At 51.5% G+C, this 26,445-nt stretch overlaps 1 protein-coding gene across 1 annotated transcript in view; it reads left to right on the plus strand.

The window, feature by feature from the left end:
• Positions 1-26,445, plus strand: part of CSMD2 (CUB and Sushi multiple domains 2) — a 261,846-nt gene that overhangs the window by 217,797 nt on the left and 17,604 nt on the right. Inside the window, 23 exon segments of the mRNA XM_063177637.1 lie at positions 87-111; positions 114-128; positions 131-154; positions 2,041-2,157; positions 3,201-3,410; positions 4,365-4,553; positions 5,904-6,081; positions 6,794-6,939; positions 7,724-7,804; positions 7,893-8,006; positions 9,152-9,340; positions 10,091-10,237; positions 10,856-11,044; positions 12,418-12,603; positions 15,056-15,250; positions 17,332-17,505; positions 18,443-18,616; positions 19,650-19,823; positions 20,665-20,853; positions 22,500-22,673; positions 23,588-23,770; positions 24,837-25,013; positions 25,305-25,484. Coding sequence (XP_063033707.1) covers positions 87-111; positions 114-128; positions 131-154; positions 2,041-2,157; positions 3,201-3,410; positions 4,365-4,553; positions 5,904-6,081; positions 6,794-6,939; positions 7,724-7,804; positions 7,893-8,006; positions 9,152-9,340; positions 10,091-10,237; positions 10,856-11,044; positions 12,418-12,603; positions 15,056-15,250; positions 17,332-17,505; positions 18,443-18,616; positions 19,650-19,823; positions 20,665-20,853; positions 22,500-22,673; positions 23,588-23,770; positions 24,837-25,013; positions 25,305-25,484 — 3,430 coding nt within the window.

Below are 26,445 nucleotides of genomic sequence, written 5' to 3' on the forward strand. Positions count from 1 at the left end.
TTTTTTCCTTCCAGGACAGGGAGGGGCTCTCTCCCTTTGTTTTCCATCCACCTCCCAAACCCCTGTTTTGTTTTCCATCCCTGCAGGGCCACTCTCACATCTCCTGCATGCCGGCACGGTGCGCCGCTGGAATACCCTCCACCCCTCTGCATTGGTAAGGAATCAACTTCTTTCTACCTGGCTGATATTTATAACACTTCCTTAAAATAAAACAAGGCTAAAGAGCTGATTTAGAGAAATTTCAGGTTGGTTCTGCAAGTGTGAGGAAACATTGGGTTGCCAGGGAAATTGTGCACGAGAAGTCCCCGTGGGCTGCCTGGAGTGCTTTGTTTTGGATGTTACGGATGTGGCTCTAGTACAAAATGTGAAACACAGAATTATCCCCCATTCAGAAGGGAAAACCTCCAATTTCCTCGTGCTGGATGCAGGCTGGTTTTATGGCTTGAGGATTTTTTTTTTTTTCCATCTGAAGCGTGGTTTATTTTTGTGGAATGTGTTTGATAACCACCAAAGCTGCTGCTTTCACTGGGGCCTGGTCTCTCCCAGCATCCCAACTTGCTGTGGCCACTCTGCTGTCCACAGGTCACTTGTCCAGGTCACTGTTTACCCTCAGATCTGTTCAGATGTTCAGGCCTGGACATTCCATTTTCCCTGTGGAAAAGGCCTGGAGGTGAATGGAACTTGCAGGAGGTTTTTAAAAATTATTTTCAGTCATTTGCTTTTAGCAAATGTAGATGTTTAATATTCATATTGCACATTTTGCAGCTCTGAGAGAGACATTTATGCATTTAATAGCTTTAGTTAACAGTTATTTTGGGCTCCTGCTGTTCCAGCTTACATCATTTGGCTTTAAAGTAATTATAAGAGCCAACAGTTCTTTTATCTGATGATCTGCAGGCCAGGAATAAATGGAGAGATATTTCCAGGAGAATGACTGAGCTAAAGGGCCCATTCCCTTGGGAGCTGCTCTGAATGGAAGCAGAAGTCCTTGGGCTCAGCTGGGAGATCCCAGCATGGAGGAGGATCCCAAAAGCTGCCAAACCACAAGTTTTGTTCTTTGTATCAGCACCAGCCCCCCAACCCAGAAGGATTTTGGCTGTGCCTGTATTTTCCCCTCCTTGGGAAAGGTCAGGCAGCTGCAGAGAGGCAGAAAAACATCTGGAGCCACCCCTGGAGGAGTGAGTGTCACCTTTGTGGGTGTGACAGTGCTGGGGCTCTGCCCTGTGCCCACCAGAGCCCCTGCTCCAAGCACAGTTTGATTTTCTCCTGGCCTGCTTCCTCCGGCTGCTGGGCACCTAAATAATTCAGCAGCAGTTCTATTAAAGAGCCATTAGGAGGGAAAAGAAAGAGAAATCTTCTGGGAGAAACCTCGTTAGGAGCAGGTCTGGGCTGATGAGATATTGGACAAAGAGCCTGTGCCTGGCTGTGACAGCGAGTTAGAGAACACCTGGCTGGATTCAGCTGGGTGCTGCTGCTGGGACCACGTGGAGGTCATCCAGATAAGCGTGAGGAGGTGCTGTCAGTGCTGCAGTTTCATGTGATGCCTTTTGTAAACATATTTTTGTGCTGTCGTGGCTGGCTGGCAGTGGGCTGCAGGCAGCGAGCAAACACTCCGTGCTGGATTTATCAGTGACAGACTGCCCAGAGATTGGCAGGGGAATGGAGAGGCTGTAACTGGGGTCAGAATAGCATCACTCAGCTTCTTCACAGTCATTGTTTGAGCTGGTGAAGATGTCAAGCAAGTGCTGGTGCCTGGTTTGATGCAATGTCTGTGGGCAGAGCAGGTGTCCATCCCCTCTGTCACTGCTCACATCTGGCTTTCCCTTTCTGGTGGCCCAAACTGGATCCCTGGGCTCAGTCTTCATCTCCCAAGGGCAGGAGAAAGGCACATCCATTCCTGATGTGGCCCTGGAAGCTTGGTGCTGGTTCCTTTTTATCAGCTGAGTCGTTAATTCCTTCATTTCCCATGGCCCTCACCCAGGCAAGCCCCTCAGGGATCCTGTCACTGGATCCTGACCATGAACCCTGTTGTTCTTCCAGCCCAGTGTGGAGGAACAGCAGAAGAGATGGAAGGAGTGCTCCTGAGCCCAGGATTCCCGGGAAATTACCCCAGCAACCTGGACTGCACGTGGAGGATCCTGCTGCCTGTGGGGTTTGGTGAGAGAGATGGGTTTGGGTTGGTGCCATCACAGAAGAGGGGCTGAAAAAAATCAGAGAATCCCTGACTGGTTTGGATTGGGAAGAACCTCAAGATCATCTCATTCCACCCCCTGCCAGGGGACCTATCCCAAAGAGCTCCAAGCCCCATCCAACCTGGCCTGGGGCACTGCCAGGGATCCAGGGGTAGCCACAGCTGCTCTGGGCACCCTAAACCAGGACTTCCCCACCTTCCCAGGGAGGAATTCCTTCCTAAGCTCCACTCCAAAGCTCCTCTGAGTCAGTTTGAAGGCACTCTGTGTCCCCAGGGCAGTTAAAGTCCTGCTGAGTGTCCAGGGTGTCCTGGGCTGTGCAGGTGGGCAGTGCTGGGGTTGGAGCTAGGGTTGGGATTGGGATTGAAACCAGGGTAAGAGCTGGGGTTGGGGTTGGGGTTGGAGCTGGGATTGGAGCTGGGAATGGTGTTGGGATTGAAACCAGGGTTGGAGCTGGGGTTGGTGCTGATGTTGGGCTTGGGGTTGGAGCTGGGATTGGAGCTGGGATTGAAACCAGGGTAAGAGCTGGGGTTGGTGCTGATGTTGGGGTTGGAGCTTGGTTTAAAGCTGGGGTTGGGACCAGGGTTGATACTGCGGTTGGAGCTGGGGTTGGTGCTGGTGTTGGTGCTGGGGTTGGAGCTGGGTTTGGTATTGGGATTGGAGCCAGGGTTGATGCTGATGTTAGGGTTGGTTCTGCTATTGGAGCTGGGGTTAGTGCTGATGTTGGTGCTGGGGTTGGTGCTGGGTTTGGTATTGGGATTGGAGCCAGGGTCAGTGCTGATTTTTGGGTTGGGATTGGAGCTGGGTTTGATATTGGGATTGGAACCAGGGTTGATGATGTTGGGGTTGGTGCTGGTGTTGGAGTTGGAGTTAGTCTGATGTTGGAGCTGGGTTTAGTATTGAGATTGGAACTGAGGTGAGTGCTGGTGTGAGTGCTGCTGTTGGAGCTGGTGCCGGTGCAAAACCTCAGCTGCAATTTTAGAGCCCAACTCCTCCTTCCCCCCTCTGCAGGTGCCCACATCCAGTTCCTGAACTTCTCCACGGAGCCCAACCACGACTTTGTGGAGATCCGGAACGGGCCCTACGACACCAGCGGCGTCATCGGGCGCTTCAGCGGCGCCGAGCTGCCCGGCTCGCTGCTCTCCACCTCCCACGAGACCACCGTCTACTTCCACAGCGACCACTCCCAGAACAAACCCGGCTTCAAGCTGGAGTACCAGGGTGAGCAGGGACAGCCCTGCCCCGGGGGTGGCGGTTCTTGAGTTGACTCCGTGGATGTTGAGTTAACTCCACGGTTTTTGAGTTGAGTTAATTCTGTGATTGTTGAGTTAATTCTGTGGTGGTTGAGTTGACTCCATGGTGATTGAGTTAACTCCATGGTGATTGAGTTAACTCTGTGGTTGTTGAGTTAATTCCATTGTTTTTGAGTTAATTCTGTGATTGTTGAGTTAACTCTGTGGTTGTTGAGTTAACTCCCTGGGTGTTGAGTTAGCTCCATGGTTGTTGAGTTAATTACGTTAATTCTGGGGTTGTTGACTCAATTCCATTGTTGTTGAGTTAACTCCGTGGGTTTGAGTTAAGTCTGTGTTTTTTGAGTTAACTCCATGGTTGTTGAGTTAATTCTGTGATGGTTGAGTTAATTCCGTGGTTGTTAACTCCATGGGTTTGAATTAAGTCTGTGTTTTTTGAGTTAACTCTGTGGTTGTTGAGTTTATTCTGTGATTGTTGAGTTAATTCCGTGGTTGTTGAGTTAACTCCATGGGTTTGAATTAAGTCTGTGTTTTTTGAGTTAACTCCATGGTTGTTGAGTTAATTCAGTGGTTATTGAGTTAACTCTGTGGTGGTTGAATTAATTCTGTGATTGTTGAGTTCATTCCGTGGTTGTTGAGTTAATTCTGTGACTGTTGAGTTAACTCCGTGGTTGTTGATTTAATTCAGTGGTTGTTGAGTTAATTCAGTGGTTATTGAATTAATTCTGTGGTTGTTGAGTTAACTCCATAGTTGTTGACTCCCAACCTCCCCGGGCACCCCCTTCCAACCCTTTCCACGGCAAAATTCCTCCTGAACTCCATCCTGCCCCCTCCCCTGGCACAGCTTGAGGCCGTTTCTCCTTGCCCTGTCCCTTTTTCCCTGGGAAATAAAACACAAACACAAATCCCCGTTGTGTTTCCCCAGCCTACGAGCTGCAGGAATGCCCCGACCCGGAGCCCTTTGCCAACGGCGTGGTGAGAGGAGCTGGCTACAACGTCGGCCAGTCCATCTCCTTCGAGTGCCTGCCTGGCTACCAGCTCATCGGGCACCCCGTGCTCACCTGCCAGCACGGCACCAACAGGAACTGGGACCACCCCCTGCCCAGGTGTGAAGGTACGGCCTGGGCTCACCTGGGCACCTTGGCATGGGCTGGGAGCAAAGGTGTGGCTGGGAATGAGCTCTTGGAGGGATCCATGAGGTGTTTTGGTGAATATTTGGGGTGTTTCAGCAGCTTCTGAGAGGGGTTTGAGTCTTGAGCACCAACAGGAACTGGGACCACCCCTTGCCCAGGTGTGAAGGTACAGCCTGGGCTCACCTGGGCACGGCACTTCAGCTCCTTGGGATGGGCTGGGTTTGCTCTGGGAGCAAAGGTGTGGATGGGAATGAGCTCTTGGAGGGATCCATGAGGTGTTTTGGTGAATATTTGGGGTGTTTCGGCAGCTTCTGATGGGGGTCTTGGGGAGTCTTGAGCACCAACAGGAACTGGGACCATCCCCTGCCCAGGTGTGAAGATACAGCCTGGGCTCACCTGGGCACGGCACTTCAGCTCCTTGGGATGGGCTGGGTTTGCTCTGGGAGCAAAGGTGTGGATGGGAATGAGCTCTTGGAGGGAATTGTGGTCTCCATGAGGTGTTTTGGTGAATATTTCGGGTGTTTCGAGGGGTTTGAGTCTTGTGGTGTGGGTAAGGAGAATTTGTGTCTCTCACCTTCCTGCTGGAGCTGTTATCGCTGTGTGGCACAGTCCAGGGGCCTTGGAGTGATAATTCCTTGCTGCTTTATGCCCTCAACAACATCCAGCTTCCATTGGTTTAGCTCTGATAAATAAAAATAATCACTGATAAAAGAGTCTTGCAGCTCTGAGGACTCTGTGTGTGTCCCTGTCTGTCTCCTTCATGGGCATCTCCAGGTGGGAGATCCTCAGGAATCTTCCAAGGTGTTTTTTTTTTTCTGAAAACTGTGCTCAGAGGACTCTGCAGGCTGAAGATTCACAATCCAGGCATCCAAATTCTCTTTTCCAACCCTCCCATGGCTGTTTCAGCCGTTCACACCCTCGGGCTGCTGGCCGGAATTCTGTGGGATTTGCTTCCAGAAGGGTTTCAGGTGAACCTTTGAGAAGTTCAGGGCTGCTTATTGAAGATTTCCCAGCCCATTTCCCAGGAGCACTGACCTTTATCCCAGCTCTGGCTCTGCAGGAGCTGTGCAAGGAGGGAGAGAGGTGATATTTGCCCTCTTGTAAGTCCTTGAACCCCAGAGAACACAAAGAGCTGAATCCTCAGCTGCTCTTTCAATGCTTGCAGCAGAGAGGAATTATTTCAGGCAAGTTAGGAAAAAATCTGGATTTTTCTGTATGCAGAATTGTTACTTTTGTACCAAAAAAAAAAAAAAAGGAATAAAAATGGGATATAAGGATGTTTAAGGGGATGTTTCCTCACAAGATTTGTGTTTCTCTCTGCTCCCCTGCAGTGCCTTGTGGGGGCAATGTCACAGCCCAGAATGGGACAGTTTACTCTCCTGGCTTCCCCAACCAGTACCCAAATTCCCAGGATTGCACCTGGCTGCTGACGGTGCCCGTGGGATACGGGATCCACCTGAACTTCACCCTGCTGCAGACAGAGCCCTACAACGACTTCATCACTGTCTGGTGGGTGCAGGGGGTCACTCCAAGGACTCATTTTGGGAAATAATCCTGCCTTTGAAACAGCAGCAACTGAGAATGGGACCCCTGGGATCCCCTTTGCAGGCTGGGAGCTTCTGGTGTTTTGGAGAAAAGAAGAGAAATTAAAAATCTTTTGAGCTTTCTTTCAATATGAATAAATAAAAATATTATTTATAATGATGATCTCCATTATTTATTTAGAATGGAGATTATCAGCTTCAGGTAGCCACTCTGATTAAAGAGTTTGTGACCAAAGTTTGAGCTTGTAGCACTCAAAGTCTGACCTTCAGAATATCCCCTGGTATTATTTATTAAGAATGGAGATTATCAACTTCAGGTAGCCAGGGGAGCTCTGATTAAAGAGTTTGTGACCAAAGTTTGAGCCTGTAGCACTCAAAAGTCTGACCTTCAGAATATCCCCTGGTATTCTGGAGGGGATATTCAGAATCCATGATTTGCTGGGCAAACAGGGAGTGAAATTCCTTTGGGAAATAATTCCTAATTCCTCAGTTTTTGAGATTAAAAAAGAAATTTGTGTTTCTGATTGCCCAGCTGGGAGCCAGGAGAAGTTGTAGGGGCTTGAATTGGAGCAGGGGTTGTGAAATGTGGATGCGGGGAAGGGAAAGGAAAGCCTAGGTTGGCTTCCTAGGCTTAAATCCTTGGAAAAATCAATTTTTCCTTGTGTTCCTGCCATCAGGGATGGGCCCCAGCAAACAGCCCCACAGCTGGGGGTGTTCACAGGCAACTCAGCCAAGAAATCTGCCCAGAGCTCCTCCAACCAGGTCCTGCTGAAATTCCACAGCGACGGCGCCAACGGGGGCATCTTCGCCATCTACTTCTATGGTCTGAGCTGCTGCTTCCCTTGGGGGAAAATGTTGGGAATATTGGGGAATAGATCTGGGAAAATGCAAAAAAAATACCCTTTTACCCCAAGTTTTCCACAGTTTTTCAGCCCAGTTTTTTTTAATGAAGTTTTTCAGGCTGGGTTTCCCAAGGAAGTTTTTCAGACGAGTTTTTCTCCACAAAGTTTATCAAATCAGGTTTTTTCCAGGAAGTTTTTCAGCTCAGATTTTTCCCTCGAAGTTTATCAAACCAAGTTTTTTTCTGGGAAGTTTTTCAGCCCAGTTTCTTTTTCCACAAACTTTATCAAACCAAGTTTTTTCCAGGAGGTTTTTCAGTCCATTTTTTCCCACAAAATCTTTCAAACCAGTTTTTTCTAGAAAGTTTTTAGTCTAGGAATTTCCTTGTGGAAAAGGAGGAATTTCCTGGTGGTAAGGGAAGGATTTTCCTTGGAGAGAGGGAGGAGTTTCCTTGCGGGGAGGGAGGAATTTCCTCATGGAAATGGAGGAATTTCCTTGTGGAAAATGAGGATTTTCCTGGTAGAAAAGGAGAATTTCCTTGTGGGGAAAGAGGAATTTCCTAATGGAAAAAGCAGAATTTCCTGGTGGAAAGACAGGAATTTCCTGGTGGAGAGGGAGGAATTTCCTCATGGAAAAGGAAGAATTTCCTTGTGGCGAGGGAGGAATATCCTGATGGAGAGGAAGGAATTTCCTGGTGGAAAGGGAGGAATTTCCCTGCTTCCATCGTGGCTGCCCTCAGGATGTTCTGCTCCTCCCTTGCTTTCCAGCTTTCCAGCTTTTCCGCTGCCAGCCTCCCACCATGGTTCCCAACGCCGAGATCATCACAGAGAACGAGGAGTTCAACATTGGTAAAGCCTTCCCTCATCCTCCTCATCCTCATTCCCCTTTTTGAATTGCATTTCCCCACTCCCATCCCTGTTTTCCATCCCTTCCCAGGTGACATCGTCAGGTACCGCTGCCTCCCTGGCTTCACCCTGATCGGGAACGAAATCCTCACCTGCAAACTGGGCACCCACCTGCAGTTTGAGGGACCCCCACCCACCTGTGAAGGTAAAACTTCCACAAATCCCACATTTCCCTGCTCAGGGAAGGAGCTGGGGGAGGTTTTTTGGCACATTTTTCATCCTTGGGGTTCGTTTTCCCATTTTTAGGAGTGTGGGATTTTTGGGAGGAGGGAGTGAGATCATCCCTGAGCGGGAATTGGAGTTCTCATGTCCCAGTTTGGGATCCCAGTTTGGGATTCTTTGAGCCCCAGGGATCAAGGCACTGGGGATGGTTTGTTGGCTGCTTTTTGCTCCTTTCTTTGAGTGTGACAATTTGTGGGATTTTGGAATGAGGGAGTGAGACCCTCCCTGAGCAGGAATTGGAGTTCTCATGCCCCAGTTAACAGTTCCATGGGACATGAGCTGTGGTTTTAGCTTTTGTTCCAGCAAAGTTTTCAGATATTCCTGGAGAGGTTTTTGTGCCTCAGGAGAATTCTGCTCGTTTTGGGAGAGGTCAAGGCATTGGGAATTGTTTGTTGGCTTTGCTGCTTTTTGCTCCTTTCTTGGAATGTGACAGTTGTTGGGATTTGTGGGATTTTGGGATTCTTTGAGCTCCAGGGTCAAGGTATTGGGAATTATTTATTGGCTTTGCTGCTTTTTAGCTCCTTTCTTGGAGTGTGACAATTGTTGGGGTTTGTGGGATTTTGGGAGGAGGGAGTGAGACCCTCCCTGAGCAGGAATTGGAGTTCTCATGTCCAGTTTGGGACCCCGTTTTGGGATTCTTTGAGCCCCAGGGATCAAGGCATTGGGAATGGTTTGTTGGCTTTGCTGCTTCTTGTTCCTGTGACAAAATTGTTGGGATTTGTGGGATTTTGGGATTCTTTGAGCCCCAGGGATCAAGGCATTGGGAATGGTGTGTTGGCTGCTTTTTGCTCCTTTCTTTCAGTGTGACAGTTTTTGGGATTTGTGGGATATGGGGATTCTTTGAGCCCCAGGGATCAAAGCAGTGGGAATGGTTAGTTGGCTTTGCTGCTTTTTGCTCCTTTCCTTAAGTGTGACAATTTTTGGGATTTGGGGATTCTTTGAGCCCCAGGGATCAGGGAGTGCAGGGGTCGTGCTCTGCCTTGAGCTGGCTCATCAGGACAGACCTTGTGCTTCCATCCTTCCTCTGAAAAATGTTCATTCCCACTGAATGTCCATCTCCATCCCCAGTGCACTGCCCCATGAACCAGCTGATGACGGATTCCACCGGGGTGATCCTGAGCCAGAGCTTCCTGGGCAGTTACCCCCACTTCCAGACCTGCTCCTGGGTGGTGAAGGTGGAGCCAGGCTACAACATCTCCCTCACCATCGAGTACTTCCTCAGCGAGAAGCAGTTCGATGAGTTTGAAATCTTTGATGGTGAGTGATTCCCCCCTCTGCCCTGCCTCCCATCCCAAACCTTCCTGGGGTTCCATGATCCCAACCAGTCAAGGGGGAAGGAGCATTCCAGGGCCAGCTTCCCACCTGGAACCTCCTGCTGGCCTTCCAGAAAGCTCCTCACTGATTCCTGGCATAAGGAAACAGCTACAATTTGATTTTTTTGGGATGGATCTGAAGGATTTTTTCAAGGGGCAGGAGTTGGGTGTGATGGTGTTCACAGGGGTCTCAGGATGAGGGAAGAGATGAGGATCTGACTCCATGTTTCAGAAGGCTTGATTTATTATTTTATTATATATATAATATTAAAGAATACTATACTAAGCTGTACTAAAGAATACAGAAAGGATACTTACAAGCTAAAAAGATAATAATGAAAACTCGTGACTCTTTCCAGAGTCCTGACACAGCTTGGCTCTGGTTGCCCAAAAAGTGAAAACAACTCACAGCAGATATCAATGAAACAATCACCTGTGGGTAAACAATCTCCAAACACGTTCCAGATGAGCAAAACACGGGAGAAGCAAATGAAATAAGAATTGTTTTCCTTTTTAAACACATTCCAATGGAGCAAAACACAGGCGAAGCAAATCGGAGAATTATTATTTTCCTTTTTCTCTGAGGCTTCTCAGCTTCCCAGGAGAAAAATCCTGGGGCGAAGGGATTTTTCAAAAAATAATGTGAATGCCACACTGTGACTTGTCCCTTCTCCCTGTCCCCTGTTCCTGGCAGGTCCCTCAGGGCAGAGCCCCCTGCTGCTGTCCCTCAGTGGGAATTACTCAGCCCCTCTGACCGTCACCAGCAGCGGGAACAGCGTTTTCCTGCGCTGGTCCTCCGACCATGCCTACAACAGGAAAGGCTTCAAAATCCGCTACTCTGGTGAGTCCCAGCTGCCTCTGCCAGCAGCAGGAGCAGCTCCAGAGCCAGGAGGATCCATGGGATTCCTGCAGAGATCCAGCTGGCAGGGCAGGAGCTGCCAAGGCAGGGAAGGCGCAAAGCCGGGTGTGTTCCAAGCTGGGGATGTTGGAAAGGCAGGGTCTGTCCAGGAGAAACCTTGGAGCTTTGGCTCAGTCTCAACCAATCTGTAACAATCAGGATTGTGGGATCACAGTCAGGAGAAATTCCAGGGAGAAACCTTGGAGCTTTGGCTCATTTCCCAACCACTCTTCAGAACCAGAAGCCTGATGTGGAGAGTCATTGATGCCAGGGACTGGATATTGGGAGAGGTTTCTGGATGACGGGGTGGCCAGAAAACTCTGTTCAGGCTTTTCTCAGCAAATGAATTAAGGAATATTCAATTACCAGGAATGACTCCTTATTCCTGGAGCTGGCTGAGGCTCAGACCAGAGCCCTGTGCACCATCCCTGCTTCGACTCTGCGTTTCTCCGTCGCCGATTTTTGTTTTGGGATTTCTGGGGAAGCTCGGTGTAATTCCTGGGAGTGGAAGGGAGTGACCCTGCTGCTGACTGGTTTTCTTTTCCCTGCCCCCCTTGCCAGCTCCCTACTGCAGCCTCCCCCAGCCCCCAGCCCACGGGATGATCCTGAGCCACTCCGGGCTGCGCCCCGGCAGCTCCGTGCGCTTCGGCTGCGACGCCGGCTACCGCCTGGTGGGACACAGCACCTCCACCTGCAGCCAGCACCCCCAGGGCCACTTCCACTGGAGGGAAGCCATCCCCCTGTGCCAAGGTGGGAGCAGGGATGGGTTGGGATCGAGTTCTGAGAGTCCCTGGAAAAGCAGGGGGAAAAAAAAATAAATATTGGAATTGGGTAATGTTGGGAGCAGGCTCGGAGCGCTGAGGGTGATCCTCCTCTGCAAGGCTTTGGGAATAGATGGCAAAGAGGAAAAGGAATGACTGGGAGCTGGAAAAGAGCAGCAGGGAAAAGGTTGGATTTTCCAGGTGCTTTCTGTTCTCTGGGAGAGCCATTGGTATTCAGCCTGGCACCCAGCACCCCCAGGGCCACTTCCACTGGAGGGAAGCCATCCCCCTGTGCCAAGGTGGGAGCAGGGATGGGTTGGGATCGAGTTTTGAGAGTCCCTGGAAAACCAGGGGGAAAAAATATATATTAGAATTGGGTAATTGGGTGTTGAGAACCAGCTTGTAGTGCTGAGGGTTATCCTTGTCTCCAAGGCTTTGGGAATAGATGGCAAAGAGGAAAAGGAAAATGACTGGGAGCTGGAAAAGAGCAGCAGGGAAAAGGTTGGATTTTCCAGGTGCTTTCTGTTCCCTGGGAGAGCCATTGGTATTCAGCCTGGCAGCCTGTCTAGACATCAGGCCTTGGAGAGGGATTGGCCAGCCCTGAGCTCGCTGCAGTGACACTCCTGTCACCATCAGTGCCAACAGGGGTGGGGTTGATCCTGCCTCTGGAGCTGCTGACACCTCTCAGAATTCACCTGCCAGCTGCTCTGGAACCCTGCTCCGTGCTGGGGCAGGAGTGGGACAAAAGCTGAGCCTTGCATGGCAAATGCAAATTAAGTAGAGTGATAGTGAATTTATCACAGGGTGAAAAAGTAGATTTTGGGGTTTTTAGAATGGAGGTTCAGTGGGCAAGATGGAGGGATTTGGGTGCGTCCAGCCTTTCTCCTTCTTCTTCTTGGCCTCCATCTTCTGCTGTGATGGTGGCACTTACAGATTGGTTTAGAGTAGAAGCTCAGTGTCTAACATAGGTGATAGGTATTGGAAAGTTATTGTAAATAATGTACATGTAGTTTTTAGTATAAAAAGATAACAGCACTGCCCTGGGGGTGGCCAGAGTGTCTTGGACTGTCTTGCTGAGCAAGCATCAGCTGGACAAGAGGAAGAATTTTATAGCTAAGGAACAATAAACAACCTTGAGACTGAGAAATGAAGAGCCCAGACTCCTTCTTCAAGCACCAGACTGGGAAAAGAGACTTTCTAGCATTTCTTGGGGTCACTCTGACAAGCCAGAGACACCAACAATCCTTTATGAAGGGTGGGCACTCCCAGTAGGAAAGTTCGGGATCCGGGATTGCGGTTTGGGATAAAACCAGCAGCTCCCCGATTTTTATTTAATGTTTAAGATGTGTTTTCTCTTCCCAGCTCTCTCCTGTGGCATTCCCAGAGCCCCAAGGAACGGGGTTGTCTTTGGGAAGGAGTACACGGTGGGCACCAAGGCCGTGTACCAGTGCAACGAGGGGTTCCAGCTGCAGCCGGGCGCCGAGCCCAGCACCGAGTGCCTGCAGGATGGAGTGTGGAGCAACGGGAACCAGCCCCCTCTGTGCCTGGGTGAGTGGGGACTGGGGCTGCCCACACAGCAGTGAGGCCTTTGGGGGCTGCCTGAAACACAGGCCAAACAAAATTTAGAAGTATAAAGCAGTTCTATTTATTGAAGGGTTTTCAGGTACATTTAGGGCAGACGAAGCTCCCCAGGGGCTGCACCCAAAATGGGCAATGGGTCATAGTTTTTCACACTTTTATAAGTTTGATCCGTTTGCATATTGGGGGTTAATCTTCCAGTTAACTTCAGGTAACAAAGTCATTTTCACAGAAAGAGTGGTCAAATACTGGAATCATCTGGCCAGGGAGGTGGTGGAGTCACCATCCCTCGATGTGTTTAAAAAAAGACTGGATGTGGCACTTGGTGCCATGATGTAGTTGAGGTGTTAGAACATGGGTTGGACTCGATGATCTTAAAGGTCTCTTCCAACCTAGAAATTCTGTGATTCCGTGATTTACCCCAAGTTTGCTCCCCCAAACCCACTTTTGTTTCCATTTCTCAAGGCCTGAGACAATGAGGTGTCCTTGATTCCCATTTTATGATTTTAACCCCATTGCAAGGCATTTTTCTCTTTGGGTTTCAGGCAACATCACCACTTACAACATTATCCCCAAAATTTTCCTTTTAATTCTCAACAACAGCCTCACCAGAGGATACATCCCTTGTGGTGGTGTTCACAGGGGTCCCAGATGAGAATCTTGACTCCAGGTTTCAGAAGGCTGATTTATTATTTTATGATATATATTATATTAAAAGAAAATTATATACTAAAAGAATAGAAGAAAGGATTTCATCAGAAGGCTGGAAAAGGAAGGGAGAGGAATGATAATAAAATCTTGTGACTGACCAGAGAGTCCAAGACAGCTGGGCTGTGATTGGCCATTAATTAAAAACAACCACATGAGACCAATCACCAATCATCTGTTGCATTCCACAGCAGCAGATAACCGTTGTTTACATTTCATTTCTGAGGCTTCTCAGCTTCTCAGGAGAAAAAATCCTGGCAAAAAGATTTTTCATAAAACATGCCCATGACACACCCCTCATTAAAAACCCACCACACTGGGACTTTTTTGGGGGGGTTAAAACCTCACTGAACCAACTCTGTGGGCCATTTTCCCTGTGCCATTTTCCCTGTGCTATTTTCCCTGGGCCATTTTCCGCGTGCCATTTTCTGTGTGCCATTTCCTGTGTTCCATTTTCCCTGTGCCATTTCCCACCTGCCATTTCCCACGTGCCATTTCCTGTGTTCCATTTCCTGCGTGCCATTTTCCCTGTGCCATTTTCCGCGCACCATTTTCTGTGTGCCATTTCCTTTGTGCCATTTTCCCTGTGCCATTTTCCGCGCACCATTTTCCATGTGCCATTTCCTTTGTGCCATTTTCCATGTGCCATTTCCTGCGTGCCATTTCCTGCGTGCCATTTTCCCTGTGCCATTTTCCCTGTGCCATTTCCCTGTGCCATTTCCCACGTGCCATTTCCCCTATGCCATTTCCCTTGTGCCATTTCCCACATGCCATTTCCCATGTGCCATTTCCTGTGTGCCATTTTCCCTGTGCCATTTCCCGCGTTCCATTTCCCATGTGCCATTTCCTTTGTGCCATTTCCCACATGCCATTTCCCTGTGCCATTTCCTGTGTGCCATTTTCCCTGTGCCATTTTCCCTGTGCCATTTCCCACGTGCCATTTCCCTGTGCCATTTCCCATGTGCCATTTCCTTTGTGCCATTTCCCACATGCCATTTCCCTGTGCCATTTCCTGTGTGCCATTTCCCGTGTGCCATTTCCCGCGTTCCATTTCCCACGTGCCATTTTCCGCATGCCATTTCCCATGTGCCATTTCCCACATGCCATTTCCCTGTGCCATTTTCCATGTGCCATTTTCCCTGTGCCATTTTCCCTGTGTGCCATTTCCCTGTGCTATTTCCCATGTGCCATTTCCCTGTGCCATTTTCCCTGTGTGCCATTCCCGTGTGCCATTCCCGTGTGCCATTTCCCTGTGCCATTTCCCGTGTGCCATTTCCCGTGTGCCATTTCCCACATGCCATTTCCCTGTGCCATTTCCCGTGTGCCATTTCCCGCGTGCCATTTTCCTGTGCCATTTTCCCTGTGCCATTTTCCGCACACCATTTTCCATGTGCCATTTCCCTGTGCCATTTTCCCTGTGCCATTTCCCATGTGCCATTTTCCGCGCACCATTTTCCATGTGCCATTTCCTGTGACATTTCCCTGTGCCATTTTCCCCGTGTGCCATTCCCGCGTGCCATTTCCCGCATGCCATTTCCTGCGTGCCATTTTCCCTGTGTGCCATTTCCCTGTGCCATTTCCCTTGTGCCATTTCCCTGTGCCATTTTCCGCGCACCATTTTCCCTGTGCCATTCCTGTGTGCCATTTCCCGTGTGCCATTTCCCGTGTGCCATTTCCCGTGTCCCATTTCCCGTGTCCCAATTCCCCCCCCCAGCTGTGACGTGTCCCGACGTGGGCAGCATCGCGGTGGAGCACGGCCGCTGGCGCCTCACCTACGAGGTGCAGTACCACTACAACGCCCAGCTGATGCTCATCTGCGACCCTGGCTACTACTACACGGGCCAGAGGGTCATCCGCTGCCAGGCCAACGGCACCTGGAGCATCGGGCAGCCCGTGCCCACCTGCAAAAGTAAGGGCAGGGGCACCCCAGGGTGGCACCGGGGGCTGGGGTTGGGTTTGGGGTCAGTAAATGCCAACCTCGGGGGATTCAGGGTGGTGCTGGTGGGTGGTCATGGATAATCAAGGAGATGGTGTCCTTTGGGTACGGGATGGAATGGTTTGGTGGGGATTTGGGAGGAAATCTTTCTCCCTGCCCCCTGGGAGGGCAGGGAGGGGCTGGGATGGATTTCACTGGGCAGCATCACCAGGGGCTGATTTTGTGTTTGGGCTCAGCGAATGCCAACCTTGGGGGTTTCAGGCTGGTGCTGGTGGGTGACCGTACCTTTGGGTACAGGATGGGATGGTCTGGTGCAGATTTTGGGAAGAAATCCATCCCTGGAAAGGCAGGGAGGGACTGGGGTGGATTTCACAAGGCTGGTTTTATATTTGGACTCAGCAAATGCCAACCTTGGGGGTTTTAGGGTGGTGCTGGTGGGTGGCCATGGATAATCAAAGAGATGGTGCCCTTTGGGTACAGGATGGAATGGTTTGGTGTGGATTTTGGGAGGAAATCGGTGCAGATTTTTGGAGGAAATCCATCCCTGAGAGGCCAGGGAAAGGCTGGGATGGATTTCCCAGAGCAGCATCATCAGGGGCTGGTTTTATGTTTGGGCTCAGTAAATCCCAGACCTGAGGGTTTCAGGATGATGCTGGTGGTGGATACCAAGGAGATGGTGCCCTTTGGGTACAGGATGGGATGGTTTGGTGCAGATTTTGGGGAGGAAATCCATCCCTGGGAGGGCAGGATGGTGCTGGAATGGATTTCCTAGAGGAGCTGTGGCTGCCCCATCCCTTCCAACCCACCCCATCCCTGGAAGTGTCCAGTCCATGTTGGAGCAAACTGGGATCACGGAAGGTGTCCCTGCTGTGGGGTAGAACACAATTACTCCTGGCTGCAGCTGAGGTGGAGACAGCAGAGCTGCTGGAAGGGATTGGGATGCAGGGAGATGCCTGGAAGTGATTCCTGGTTTAATCCCAGCACTTCCCTGGGATCTCAAGCCCTTCAGCTCAGCTGTTGCTGTGGGGTCCCAGCAGCTCCTCTGCCACAGCTGCTCTGAAGTGAGGGCTTTTAAGGAGGGAAAATAAAGAATTCTGCTGTCAAGCCTCAGCTCTCACACAAACACCAGGTTTACAAGGGTAACAGTGTCACCTGCAAATCAAACCCAACGGGGCACGCCAGCGGCTCTCAGTTGTTCTGACACCACTGCTGTGCTTTGCCTCTCTCCCTTTGTCAGAGGTGCAGGGTTTTTCTCTCCAAGTGCAGACAGAGGCTGCAAAGCCTCTCCTTCCCTGCTGCCTGCCTTTGTGTGTGGAGCTGTGACTGCTGGTGTGGGTGACAGATGTACTTCTCCCCCTGCCAGCTCTTCCTCTGGATCCGGGAGCAGGAGCCTGACCTCCTTTTGTTCCCTCAGCCTTATTGCCACCTAAATCCAAGTGACAGCATCTTGGCAGTGCCCCGAGGTCAGCAGCACCCAGCGGGAGCTCTGCAGGCTTGGCAGAGCTTGAAGGCAGAGAAAATGAAGATAAAGCCAAGAGTTCTGAGGGGGAGGTTGGGTTTGCAAGAGGCTCCTGCATCCCACAAACCCAGCTGGGATCTGCAGATCTTGGGATTTCGGCTTGTGGGGGAAAGCTGGGTGTCACTTTTAATTATGAACTTTCTGCCATTCCAAGGTCAGGCTGGACAGGGCTTGGAGCAGCCTGGCCTAATGGGAGATGTCCCCATCATGGCCTTTAAGGTCCCTTCCATGATTCTGTGGGTTTTCTGGGAATCAGGCTTAATGACAGAGAAATATTCCTGTCTGAGGAAGTTCTGGTGTTGAACTCCTTTGGTTCCTTCCCAGCCTGTCTTTAGTGCTTCCCTCGTGTCCTGAAGCATAAATATGAACAGCTCTTATTTTTGTCACCTCGTCTAAGATGGCTCTGGAATTATCACAATTCCTGGGATTATTTAATGAACTTCCCCACTCCAGCAGCAACTCCTGGTGCCGTGCCTGGATGCATTCCTTCAGAACCCAACCTGTTCTCTCACTAATCCTTTGGGTTCCGTCCTAGTTATCTCCTGTGGGGACCTGCCCACGCCTCCCAACGGGAACAAGATCGGGACCCTCACCAGCTACGGGGCCACTGCCATCTTCTCCTGCAACACTGGCTACACCCTGGTGGGCTCCCGGGTCAGGGAGTGCATGGCCAACGGGCTCTGGAGCGGGGCTGAGGTCAGGTGTCTGGGTAGGTACCTTTGGGAAGCTCCTGTGGCATCCATGGGTGTGGGAAAGGCTCCTTGGGAGGGAGCAGGGGGTTTAGGGACTGACATCCACCCTGCGGGGTTTGAAGGGGGTGTAAAAGGGAGGCAGAGTTGGATTCCTGCATCCTCCACAGGCGTGAGGTGTTGGGAGAGTTTTGGGGTGAGGATAGTTGGTTGGGACTGCAGAGTGTTGAGGTGACAGCCTGGAGGTGAAAGAGAACGGGTGTGGATGGATATTGGGGTGGATTCTTCCCTATAAAGAGCATGGAATGGATTGGCCAGAGAAGGTGGGGCTGCCCCATGCCTGGAGGTGTCCAAGGAGAGGTTAGACATGGCATGGTGGAAGCCTGTGGACAGCCCTTGCTTTCCTTTCCAACCCAACCCAGTCTGGGCATTGTGAACCCCCATCCATGCCCAGAGAAGCTGTGGCTGCCCCATCCACAGCTGGAAGTGTCCAAGGAGAGGTTGGACAGGGCTTGGAGTAACCAGGGATGGTGGAAAGTGTCCCTGTGGACAACCCTTATGGTCCCTTCCAACCTAAACCAGTCTGGGCATTGTGAACCCCATCCATGCCCAGAGAAGCTGTGGATGCCCCATCCCTGGAGGTGTCCAAGGAGAAGTTGAATGGACAGGGCTTGGTGGAAGGGGTCCCTATGAACAACCCTTATGTTCCATTCCAACCCAACCCAGTCTGGGCATCGCGAGCCCCATCCATGCCCAGAGAAGCTACAGCTGCTAGAAGTGTCCAAGGAGAGGTTGGACAGGGCTTGGAATGACCAGGGATGGCGGAAGGTGTCTTTGTGGACAACCCTTGCATTCCCACCCAGTCTGGGCTTCTCCTCACCCCAACCCCACAGAGATCCGGGCGATGCTTCCTTTGCTGGGCTCTCCAGCTGATTGCTGCTGTTCTGTCCCCTCCAGCCGGGCACTGTGGCGTGCCCAGCCCCATTGTGAACGGGCAGATCAACGGGGAGAACTACAACTACCGTGGCAGCGTGGTGTACCAGTGCCAGCCCGGCTTCCGCCTCATCGGCATGTCCGTGCGCATCTGCCAGCAGGACCACCGCTGGTCCGGGAAAACGCCTGTCTGTGTGCGTAAGTATTGTCATTGCTTCACCCCGGGGGGACATCCCGGCCTGCAAGGGGTTGGGGAAGGGGCTGGGCAGAGCTCACCCCCCCAAAGTGTGGGGTGGTTGAGGTGTGAGGCGGTCGTGCACGCACATTCGGGGTGTTTTGCTATCGAAGCTCCATTTTCTTCAAGCAGGGAAAACACCTATTCTTTATTCACATAACTCATTTTTATGCAGTTTTACAGACCTCATGTGTCTTTCCAATTGGTTAGTAGCTTTCTGGCTAATTACTTTATTGGTTACTGTTCATCAAATCTTTCTGTTCTTAAATTCTTGTGTGCGTCAGTACTTGTCATTCCTTCAGCCCTGAGGGGACATCCCAGCCTGGAGGGCCTGGAAGGGTTTGGGCAGAGCTCACACCCACGAGGTGTGGGATGACCATGCACACATCTTTGGGATGTTTTGTTATCAAGACTCCATTTTCTTCATGCAGGAAAAATCCTATTCTTTATTCCCATAACTCATTTTTATGTAGTTTTAGTCACACAACTCGTGTGTGACTCCAGTTGGTTGGCAGCTTTCTGGCCAATTACTTTATTGGTTAATAAAAGGTATTTTACTTGTCCATCAAATCTTTCTGTTCTTAAATTCTTGTGTTCATCAGTACTTGCCATTCCTTCAGCCATGGGGGGACAGGGAGAGAGGGAGGGAACAACAGAGTTTGGGATGTCTGGGGTGGTGTGGGGTTAAGAGCAGGAGCTGGGATTTTTGGAGAGGGATACATGGTGTAAATCAGCAGGATCCTGGCACTCGGCTGCATGGAGAGGGATGTAGGGAATTCCTGGATGCAGGGAGTTCCTGGAGCAAATAAAACCTAAAAATAAATCCCTTTGTCTCACTATGATCCTGTATCTCAGCATAGCAGTCCCCAAATCTTTGGGTTTTGGGATTGATGTGGGGGTTTTTTATGCTCTCCTACCTCCAGAACTTTTTTGCAATGAATAATCCACTTTTTCTCCAGGAATAAATCCAGTGACATTTCCATTTTGTCCTTGCAGCCATCACCTGTGGCCACCCTGGCAACCCCCCCAACGGCCTCACCCAGGGCTCCCAGTTCAACCTCAACGACGTGGCCAAATTCCAGTGCAACCCTGGGTTCCGCCTGGAGGGAGCTTCCCAATCCCAGTGCCTGGCCAACGGCCAGTGGAGCAGCACCCTGCCCTCCTGCCGAGGTCAGTCTGGCCGTCCTTGGGGATTCCTCCATGATCCCAAGCCAGAAATCCCTGGAAACCACCCAGGGGATGTGGCTGGAGATGCCAGGGATGCTGTAAATCCCACGGGATTTCCTCACCTCGATGCGTTCTCCAAGGAGTTGGAGCGTGTTGGAAATTTGGGATCAGACCCAAATTTGGGCTCAGATGGTGTTAAAGGCAGGCACAGATCAGATCAAATTTGGGATCAGCCCCAAATTTGGGGTCAGAGGGTGTTAAAGGCAGGCACAGCCCTACAAACACACCCTGCTGGTCGCAATCCATGTCCATGGAAAATCAGGATCTCTCCTCTGCTCCCCCCCAAATCACCTTGTCCAGCCTCCTCATTTATTTTCCCAGGAAATATCTTCCCACAGCTTTGTGCAGACCCCTTTTCCCTCTTTCCCCATGGGATCAGCACTCAGGTTCACTTCCCAAATCACCTCCCATTCCTGCACTCCCTCCCTCTGCATCCCCCTAATCCAGGATCTCTGGCCATGCTGGATTATCAATTATCCCCAAAAAAATCCCGGTTTGGGATCAGTTATTCCCAGCTGGATAATATCAATCCCAATTTGGAGATCCAGCCTCTGCTGCTGGATGACAACCTATAGGATTCCCTGGACTCCCTTTTTCACAAGAAATTTTTCCACTCCCACCCTCAAAAATCTCAGAGGGGAGGGGGTTGGAATAAAAAACCTTAAATCAGCATAAAATCTTCAACTTCCCACCATTTTTTTTTTTTTTTTCAAAACCCCACATTTTCTGCCTCACTTTTCGCTTCCCATTATTTTCTGGGTGTTGTTCTGTTGTCTGTTTGCAGTTGTGAACTGTTCTGACCCCGGGCACCTGGAAAACAGCGTGCGGCAAGTGCAGCCGAGCGGCCCGCACAGGTTCAGCTTCGGCACCACCGTGTCCTATCAGTGCAGCCACGGATTTTATCTGTTGGGGACGCACGTCCTGACGTGCCAGGGCGATGGCACGTGGGACAGAGCCCTCCCCCAGTGCCTTTGTAAGTGGCCCCAACCCTCTCCCCTGTCCAGCCCATCTTGTGGGGGTCAGCAGTGAGGGAAAGTTCATCAACCCCAAAAAAATCCACATGGGAATGGTCCCAGTGGTTTCAGGAGCTTCACAGGGAAGGGGGTTTGGGGTTTGAGGAAAGGATTCTGCTGGAGGGGGTTCTCTTTGTAAGGACAGGTGGATCTCGTTGGATTTTAGGGGTTCCAGGTGGAATCCTAATGAATTTTAGGGTTTGAGGAAAAGGGGCATTCTCTGTGTAGGGAGAGGTGGATCCTGATGGATTTTGGGAGATTCCAGGTGGAATTCCTATGGGTTTTGGGGTTTGAGGAGAGGATCCTGCTGGAGGCATTCTCTGTATAGGAACAGGCAGATCCCAATGAATTTTGGGGATTCTGAATGGAATCCTAATGAATTTTGGGGTTTGAGGAAAGGATCCTGCTGGAAGGCATTCTCTGTGTAGGGACAGGTGGATCCTGATGGATTTTGGGGATTCCAGGTGGAATCCTAATGAATTTTGATGTTCGAGGAGAGGATCCTGCTAGGGACGTTCTCTTTGTAAGGACAGGCAGATCCCAATGGATTTTGGGTGTTCCAGGTGGAATCCTGATGGGTTTTGGGGGTTGAGGAGAGGATCCTGCTGGAGGGCATTCTCTATGTAGGGACAGGCAGATCCTGATGGATTTGGGGGTTCCAGGTGGAATCCTGATGGGTTTTGGGGTTTGAGGAGAGGATTCAGCTGGGATAGTACAGGTGGAGAGGGCAGGAGCAGCTCTGGAGCACAGGGAGAGCTCACCTGAGTGGCTGAGGGTGCACCTGGGTGAGTGAGGGCTTACCTGAGTGAGGGCTCACCTGAGTGAGTGGGTCCCAGTCTTACACTGGGAATTTGGGATCCAGAGTGGATTTTAGCTGCCTTAGGGAGGTGCAGGCAGGAGCAGCCCCACCCCAGCATGACCAGTTTGTCCCTTTGGGCACTAAACCAGCTGCAATCCCATTCCCTGCCCAGCTCCAGAAATTCCAGTTGGCTTCAGCTGTTCCAAAGCTGGGATTGTTCCTTTTGTCTTTTTTCACGTTTATCCCTCCACACCAAATCCTACCGAGCAGTTTTGGGCACGTTTTCCTTTCCTTTTGTCCTCTCCTCACCCCTTGCATGGATCCTGGGGAGCTGGTGAGTGATGATCCATATTCTCACAGCTGGGAGGGAATTCCTGTCAAAACCCCAATCCCAGGCTCCCTCAGCCCCCTTGAGTACAAGGGATTTCCTTCCTCCATTTTATCTCCCGTAAATTGTTGGGATTTGGAGGATTTGTTGACATTTGGAAACCCACGTCAGTTTTACCACTGATTCTTTGGATTTCTGGGTTTCTAATTTAAAAAAAAAAGGAGATTTTCCTATGTTTTTGTTTCCTGTGTGTTGAACTTGCCTGTGAGGATGGGGAGGCTTTGGCACATGTGCCAAGAGCAGCTGGAAGTGTCCCCATCCCTGGAAGTGTCCAAGGCCAGGCTGGACAGGGCTTGGAGCAACCTGGGATAGGGAAAACCATCCCTGCCCATGGAAAGGGTTGGAATTAACTGACATTTAAGGTGCCCCCAAGCCAGAATTCTGGATCCCCGGGTGCTGAAGCCGTGTCTCTGTTGCAGTGGTGTCGTGTGGCCACCCCGGGTCCCCTCCCCACGCGCAGATCTCGGGGGACAAGCACACGGTGGGCTCCGTGGTCAGGTACAGCTGCCTGGGCCGGCGCACGCTGGTGGGCAATGCCACGAGGATGTGCCAGCTGGACGGGCGCTGGAGCGGCTCCCTGCCACACTGCTCGGGTGAGGGGGCTTGGGGAGGGCATTGGGGGGCACACAGACACCGGCAGCTGGCCGTGGTCACCCCGCCGTGGTCACCCAGCCATGGTCATACGTTTATGGTCACTTGTTCATGGTCACCCAGGCATGGTCACCAGTTCATGATCATCTGTTTATGGTCACCCATTCATGGTCACCTGTTCGTGGTCACCCAGCCATGGTCAGCTAGCCATGGTCATCCATTTATAGTCACCATGGTCACCCAGCCATGGTCACCTAGCCATGGTCACCTGTTCATGGTCACCCAGCCGTGGTCAGTCAGCCATGGTCATCCATTAATGGTCACCCATTCATGGTCACCTGTTCTTTGTCACCTTTTCATGGTCACCCAGCCATGGTCACCCGTTTATGGTCATCCATTCATGGTGACTCGTTCATGGTCATCACCTCCCACCCATTGTCACCTACTCCTTGTGCCTTGAGACGCCTTCAGACCTTTCCTGAACTTCCCTGAACTTCCCTTCCTTAGATGTCCCCAACCCTTCCTTTTCCCCTTTTCCCCTTTTCCCCTTTTTCCCTTTTCCCCTTTCCCCTTTTCCCCTTTTCCCTTTCCTCTTTCCCCTTTTCCCTTTTCCCTTTCCCCTTTCCCCTTCCCTTCCTCCCATGCTCCAAGCCCTCCTTCTTCCCTGAGTCCCAGCTGCTCAGGGCTGGCTTGGAGCACATGGGAATTCCTTCATGGAGGGGAAACATCCCTGGGGCTGATGCTGGAGCCTCCACCTTGGGATTCAGGAATTGTGACCGTGTTTGCACCCAGCTCAAAACCAGGGGGGGGGTCACCAGGGGATGTTTAATCTGGAATTCCACCGCTCTGCTGAGGGCGGCGAGGGACAGGAGCCACCATCCGCGGTGGCTCTGGTGACTCTGTGCTCTCCTGGCAGGGGGCAGCCAGGGCGTGTGTGGCGACCCCGGGATCCCTTCACACGGGATCGGGCTGGGGGACGCCTTCGGCGTGGGCAGCGTGGTGCGGTTCAGCTGCGAGCCCGGCTACTCCCTGCGCGGCTCCTCCGAGAGGCTCTGCCACGCCAACGGCTCCTGGAGCGGCACGCAGCCCGAGTGCGAAGGTACTGCCGGCGCACGGGGCTCTTCTGTGTCCCCAGAGCTGTTCTGCTGTCCCCTGAATCACTCTGATGTCTCCAGGGCTGTTCTGGTGTCCCTAGGACTGCCCCCGTGTTCCCAGAGCTGTTCCACCATCCTCAGGACTGCCCCAGTGTCCCCAGAATTGCTCTGAGGTCCCCAGAGCTGCCCCAGTGTCCCCAGAGCTCTTCTGGTGTCCCCAGAGCTGCCCCAGTGTCCCCAGAGCTCTTCTGGTGTCCACAGAGCTGCCCCACTATCCCCAGAGCTCTTCTGGTACCTCCAGAACTGCCCTGGTGTCCCCAGAGTTGTTCTGGTGTCCCCAGGACTATCCCGGTGTCCCCAGAATTGCTCTGATGTCCCCAGAGCTGCCCCAGTGTCCCCAGAATTGCTCTGATGCCCCCAGCACTGCCCTGGTGTCCCCAGAGCTATTCTGGTGTCCTCAGGACTGCTCCAGTGTCCCCAGAGCTATTCTGCTGTCCCCGGAGCTGCCCTGGTGTCTCCAGAACACCTCCAGTGTCCCCAGAGCTGCCCTGGGGTCCCCAGGACTGCCCAGGTGTCCCCAGAATTATTCTGGTGTCCCCAGAGCTGTCCCAGTGTCCCCAGAGCTGTTCTGGTGTCCCCAGAGCTGTCCCAGTGTCCCCAGAGCTGCCCCGGTGTCCTCAGGACTGCCTCAGTGTCCCCAGAACCATTCTGGTGTCCTCAGAGCTGCCCCGGTATCCCCAGGGCTGTTCTAGTGTCCCCAGAGCTATTCTGATGTCCCCAGAGCTGCTCAGGTGTCTCCAGAATGCCTCCAGTGTCCCCAGAACTGCTCCAGTGTCCCCAGGATTGCCCTGATGTCCCTAGAATTCCTCTGATATCCTCAGGACTGCTCTGATGTCCCCAGAATGGCTGTGGTGTCCCCAGAAGTGTTCTCATGTCCCCAGAAGTGTTCTCATGTCCCCAGAACTTGCCTTTCCTGAGCACAGGCAACGCAGGAGGAGCCCCTCGGAGCCCTGGGGGTCGGTTTGTGCTTTCTGGGTGATTTTAATTGAATTTCCCCGTTTCCCCTGGCAGTGATTTCCTGCGGGAACCCCGGGACTCCCAGCAATGCCAGGGTGATCTTCAACGACGGCCTGGTGTTCTCCAGCTCCATCATCTACCAGTGCAGGGAGGGTTATTACTCCACTGGGGTGCTGAGCAGGCACTGCACCGTCAATGGCACCTGGACTGGGACCAGCCCCGAGTGCACTGGTGAGCACTGGTGGCCGCCTCAGGGTTTTAACTTTGATATTTCTCAGGTTCTGTGCTGCTTTAGTGGGTGGGTCTGGGGTTCATATCAGGGGTGGTGAGCTCTGTGCACAGAGCAGGGAGACAAAGCAATTCCTGTTCCAGCTGGGGAACCAAGGACAAATGATCCAAATCACAGGCTGCAAACCTGCTCCACATTTAACTGGTTAAACCCCACCTGGAAAAAAAACATTCAGGACCGTCCCAGGCGTAATTCCAGCTGCCAGGAATTCTCCTTTTCCCCTTCCTTGGCAGTGATCAACTGTGGAGACCCCGGCGTGCCGGCCAACGGGCTGAGGCTGGGCAGTGACTTCACCTACAACAAATCCGTGGTGTTCCAGTGCACTCCCGGCTTCATGATGGAGTCAGACAGAGCTGCTGCCCTCACCTGCACCAAAGACCGCACCTGGAATGGCACCAAACCCGTCTGCAAGGGTAAGGAACCCTGCAGGACACAAGTTTTGGAGGCCACCAGAGTTTCCCTGGAAGCCTGGCTGGGCGTTCCTCATCTCCTTCATTCCACGCACAAAGTTTGGCATTTGTCAGGGAAGCAGCAACACTTTGCTGTGCTCGGGGCTATCAATCTGTGCCTGGCAGGGAGGGAAGGAGTTGCTGCTCTCCTTCAAAGCCCAGGGAGTAAAGTGATTTTGCACAAAAAACTCGGATCAGGCTCAGATGAAATATTGTGTTTTTCCAGCAGACGCTGTGCTGGCATCACCCAGAAACATCTGAAAAATGTTTCCTGCGAGTCTTTTCATTATTCTGAGATGGCTCCTGTGGTTCAGAGATAGAAAAGGGAAATAGGAAAACAGTGGCTGGGCAGGCTGGATCTGTTTTCTTCACCCCCCAGCGCAGATAAAATGTGTGGCAGCATCTCTGCATTCCTTTAAAAATCTGGAAAATTCACCTGTCACGGAGCTGATATAAAAACAGGCCACATAAAAACCCTCAAATGCACTCCAGCTCCTTCAGAGGCTGTAAAGAGCAATTCTTCCTCTCCTTTTTCATCCTCGGCACTGAGCAAATGCTGCAGAAATGATCCAGAATGTGGCCAAGAGTCTCATTTGGAGGCACAGGTTTGGCTGCTCTGAGCTGAAGAGCAGAGTGCTGCAAAAATGTCATCTCCAAACACCCCAGAGTGGGTGAAAACCCGACAGGTTGTGGCTTCAACTGCTCGTCTGAGCCTCAGCCAGGTTGTCCAAAATGTGTGAATCTTCGGGGAAATCTGGGATGAGCTTTCACACCATGTCAGGGCAGATTTTTACCTTCAGCTGAGAATGAGCATTGACTTCAAAATCGGATTTGTGGAGATGCTGAGGGGAAAGTTCTTCCCCCAGAGGGTGGTGGGTCACTGAGCAGAGCCCCAGGATCTCAAGGAATATTTGGACAACGCGCT

This window comes from Melospiza melodia, chromosome 27, assembly GCF_035770615.1.
Source record: "Melospiza melodia melodia isolate bMelMel2 chromosome 27, bMelMel2.pri, whole genome shotgun sequence".
Lineage (NCBI taxonomy): Eukaryota > Metazoa > Chordata > Aves > Passeriformes > Passerellidae > Melospiza > Melospiza melodia.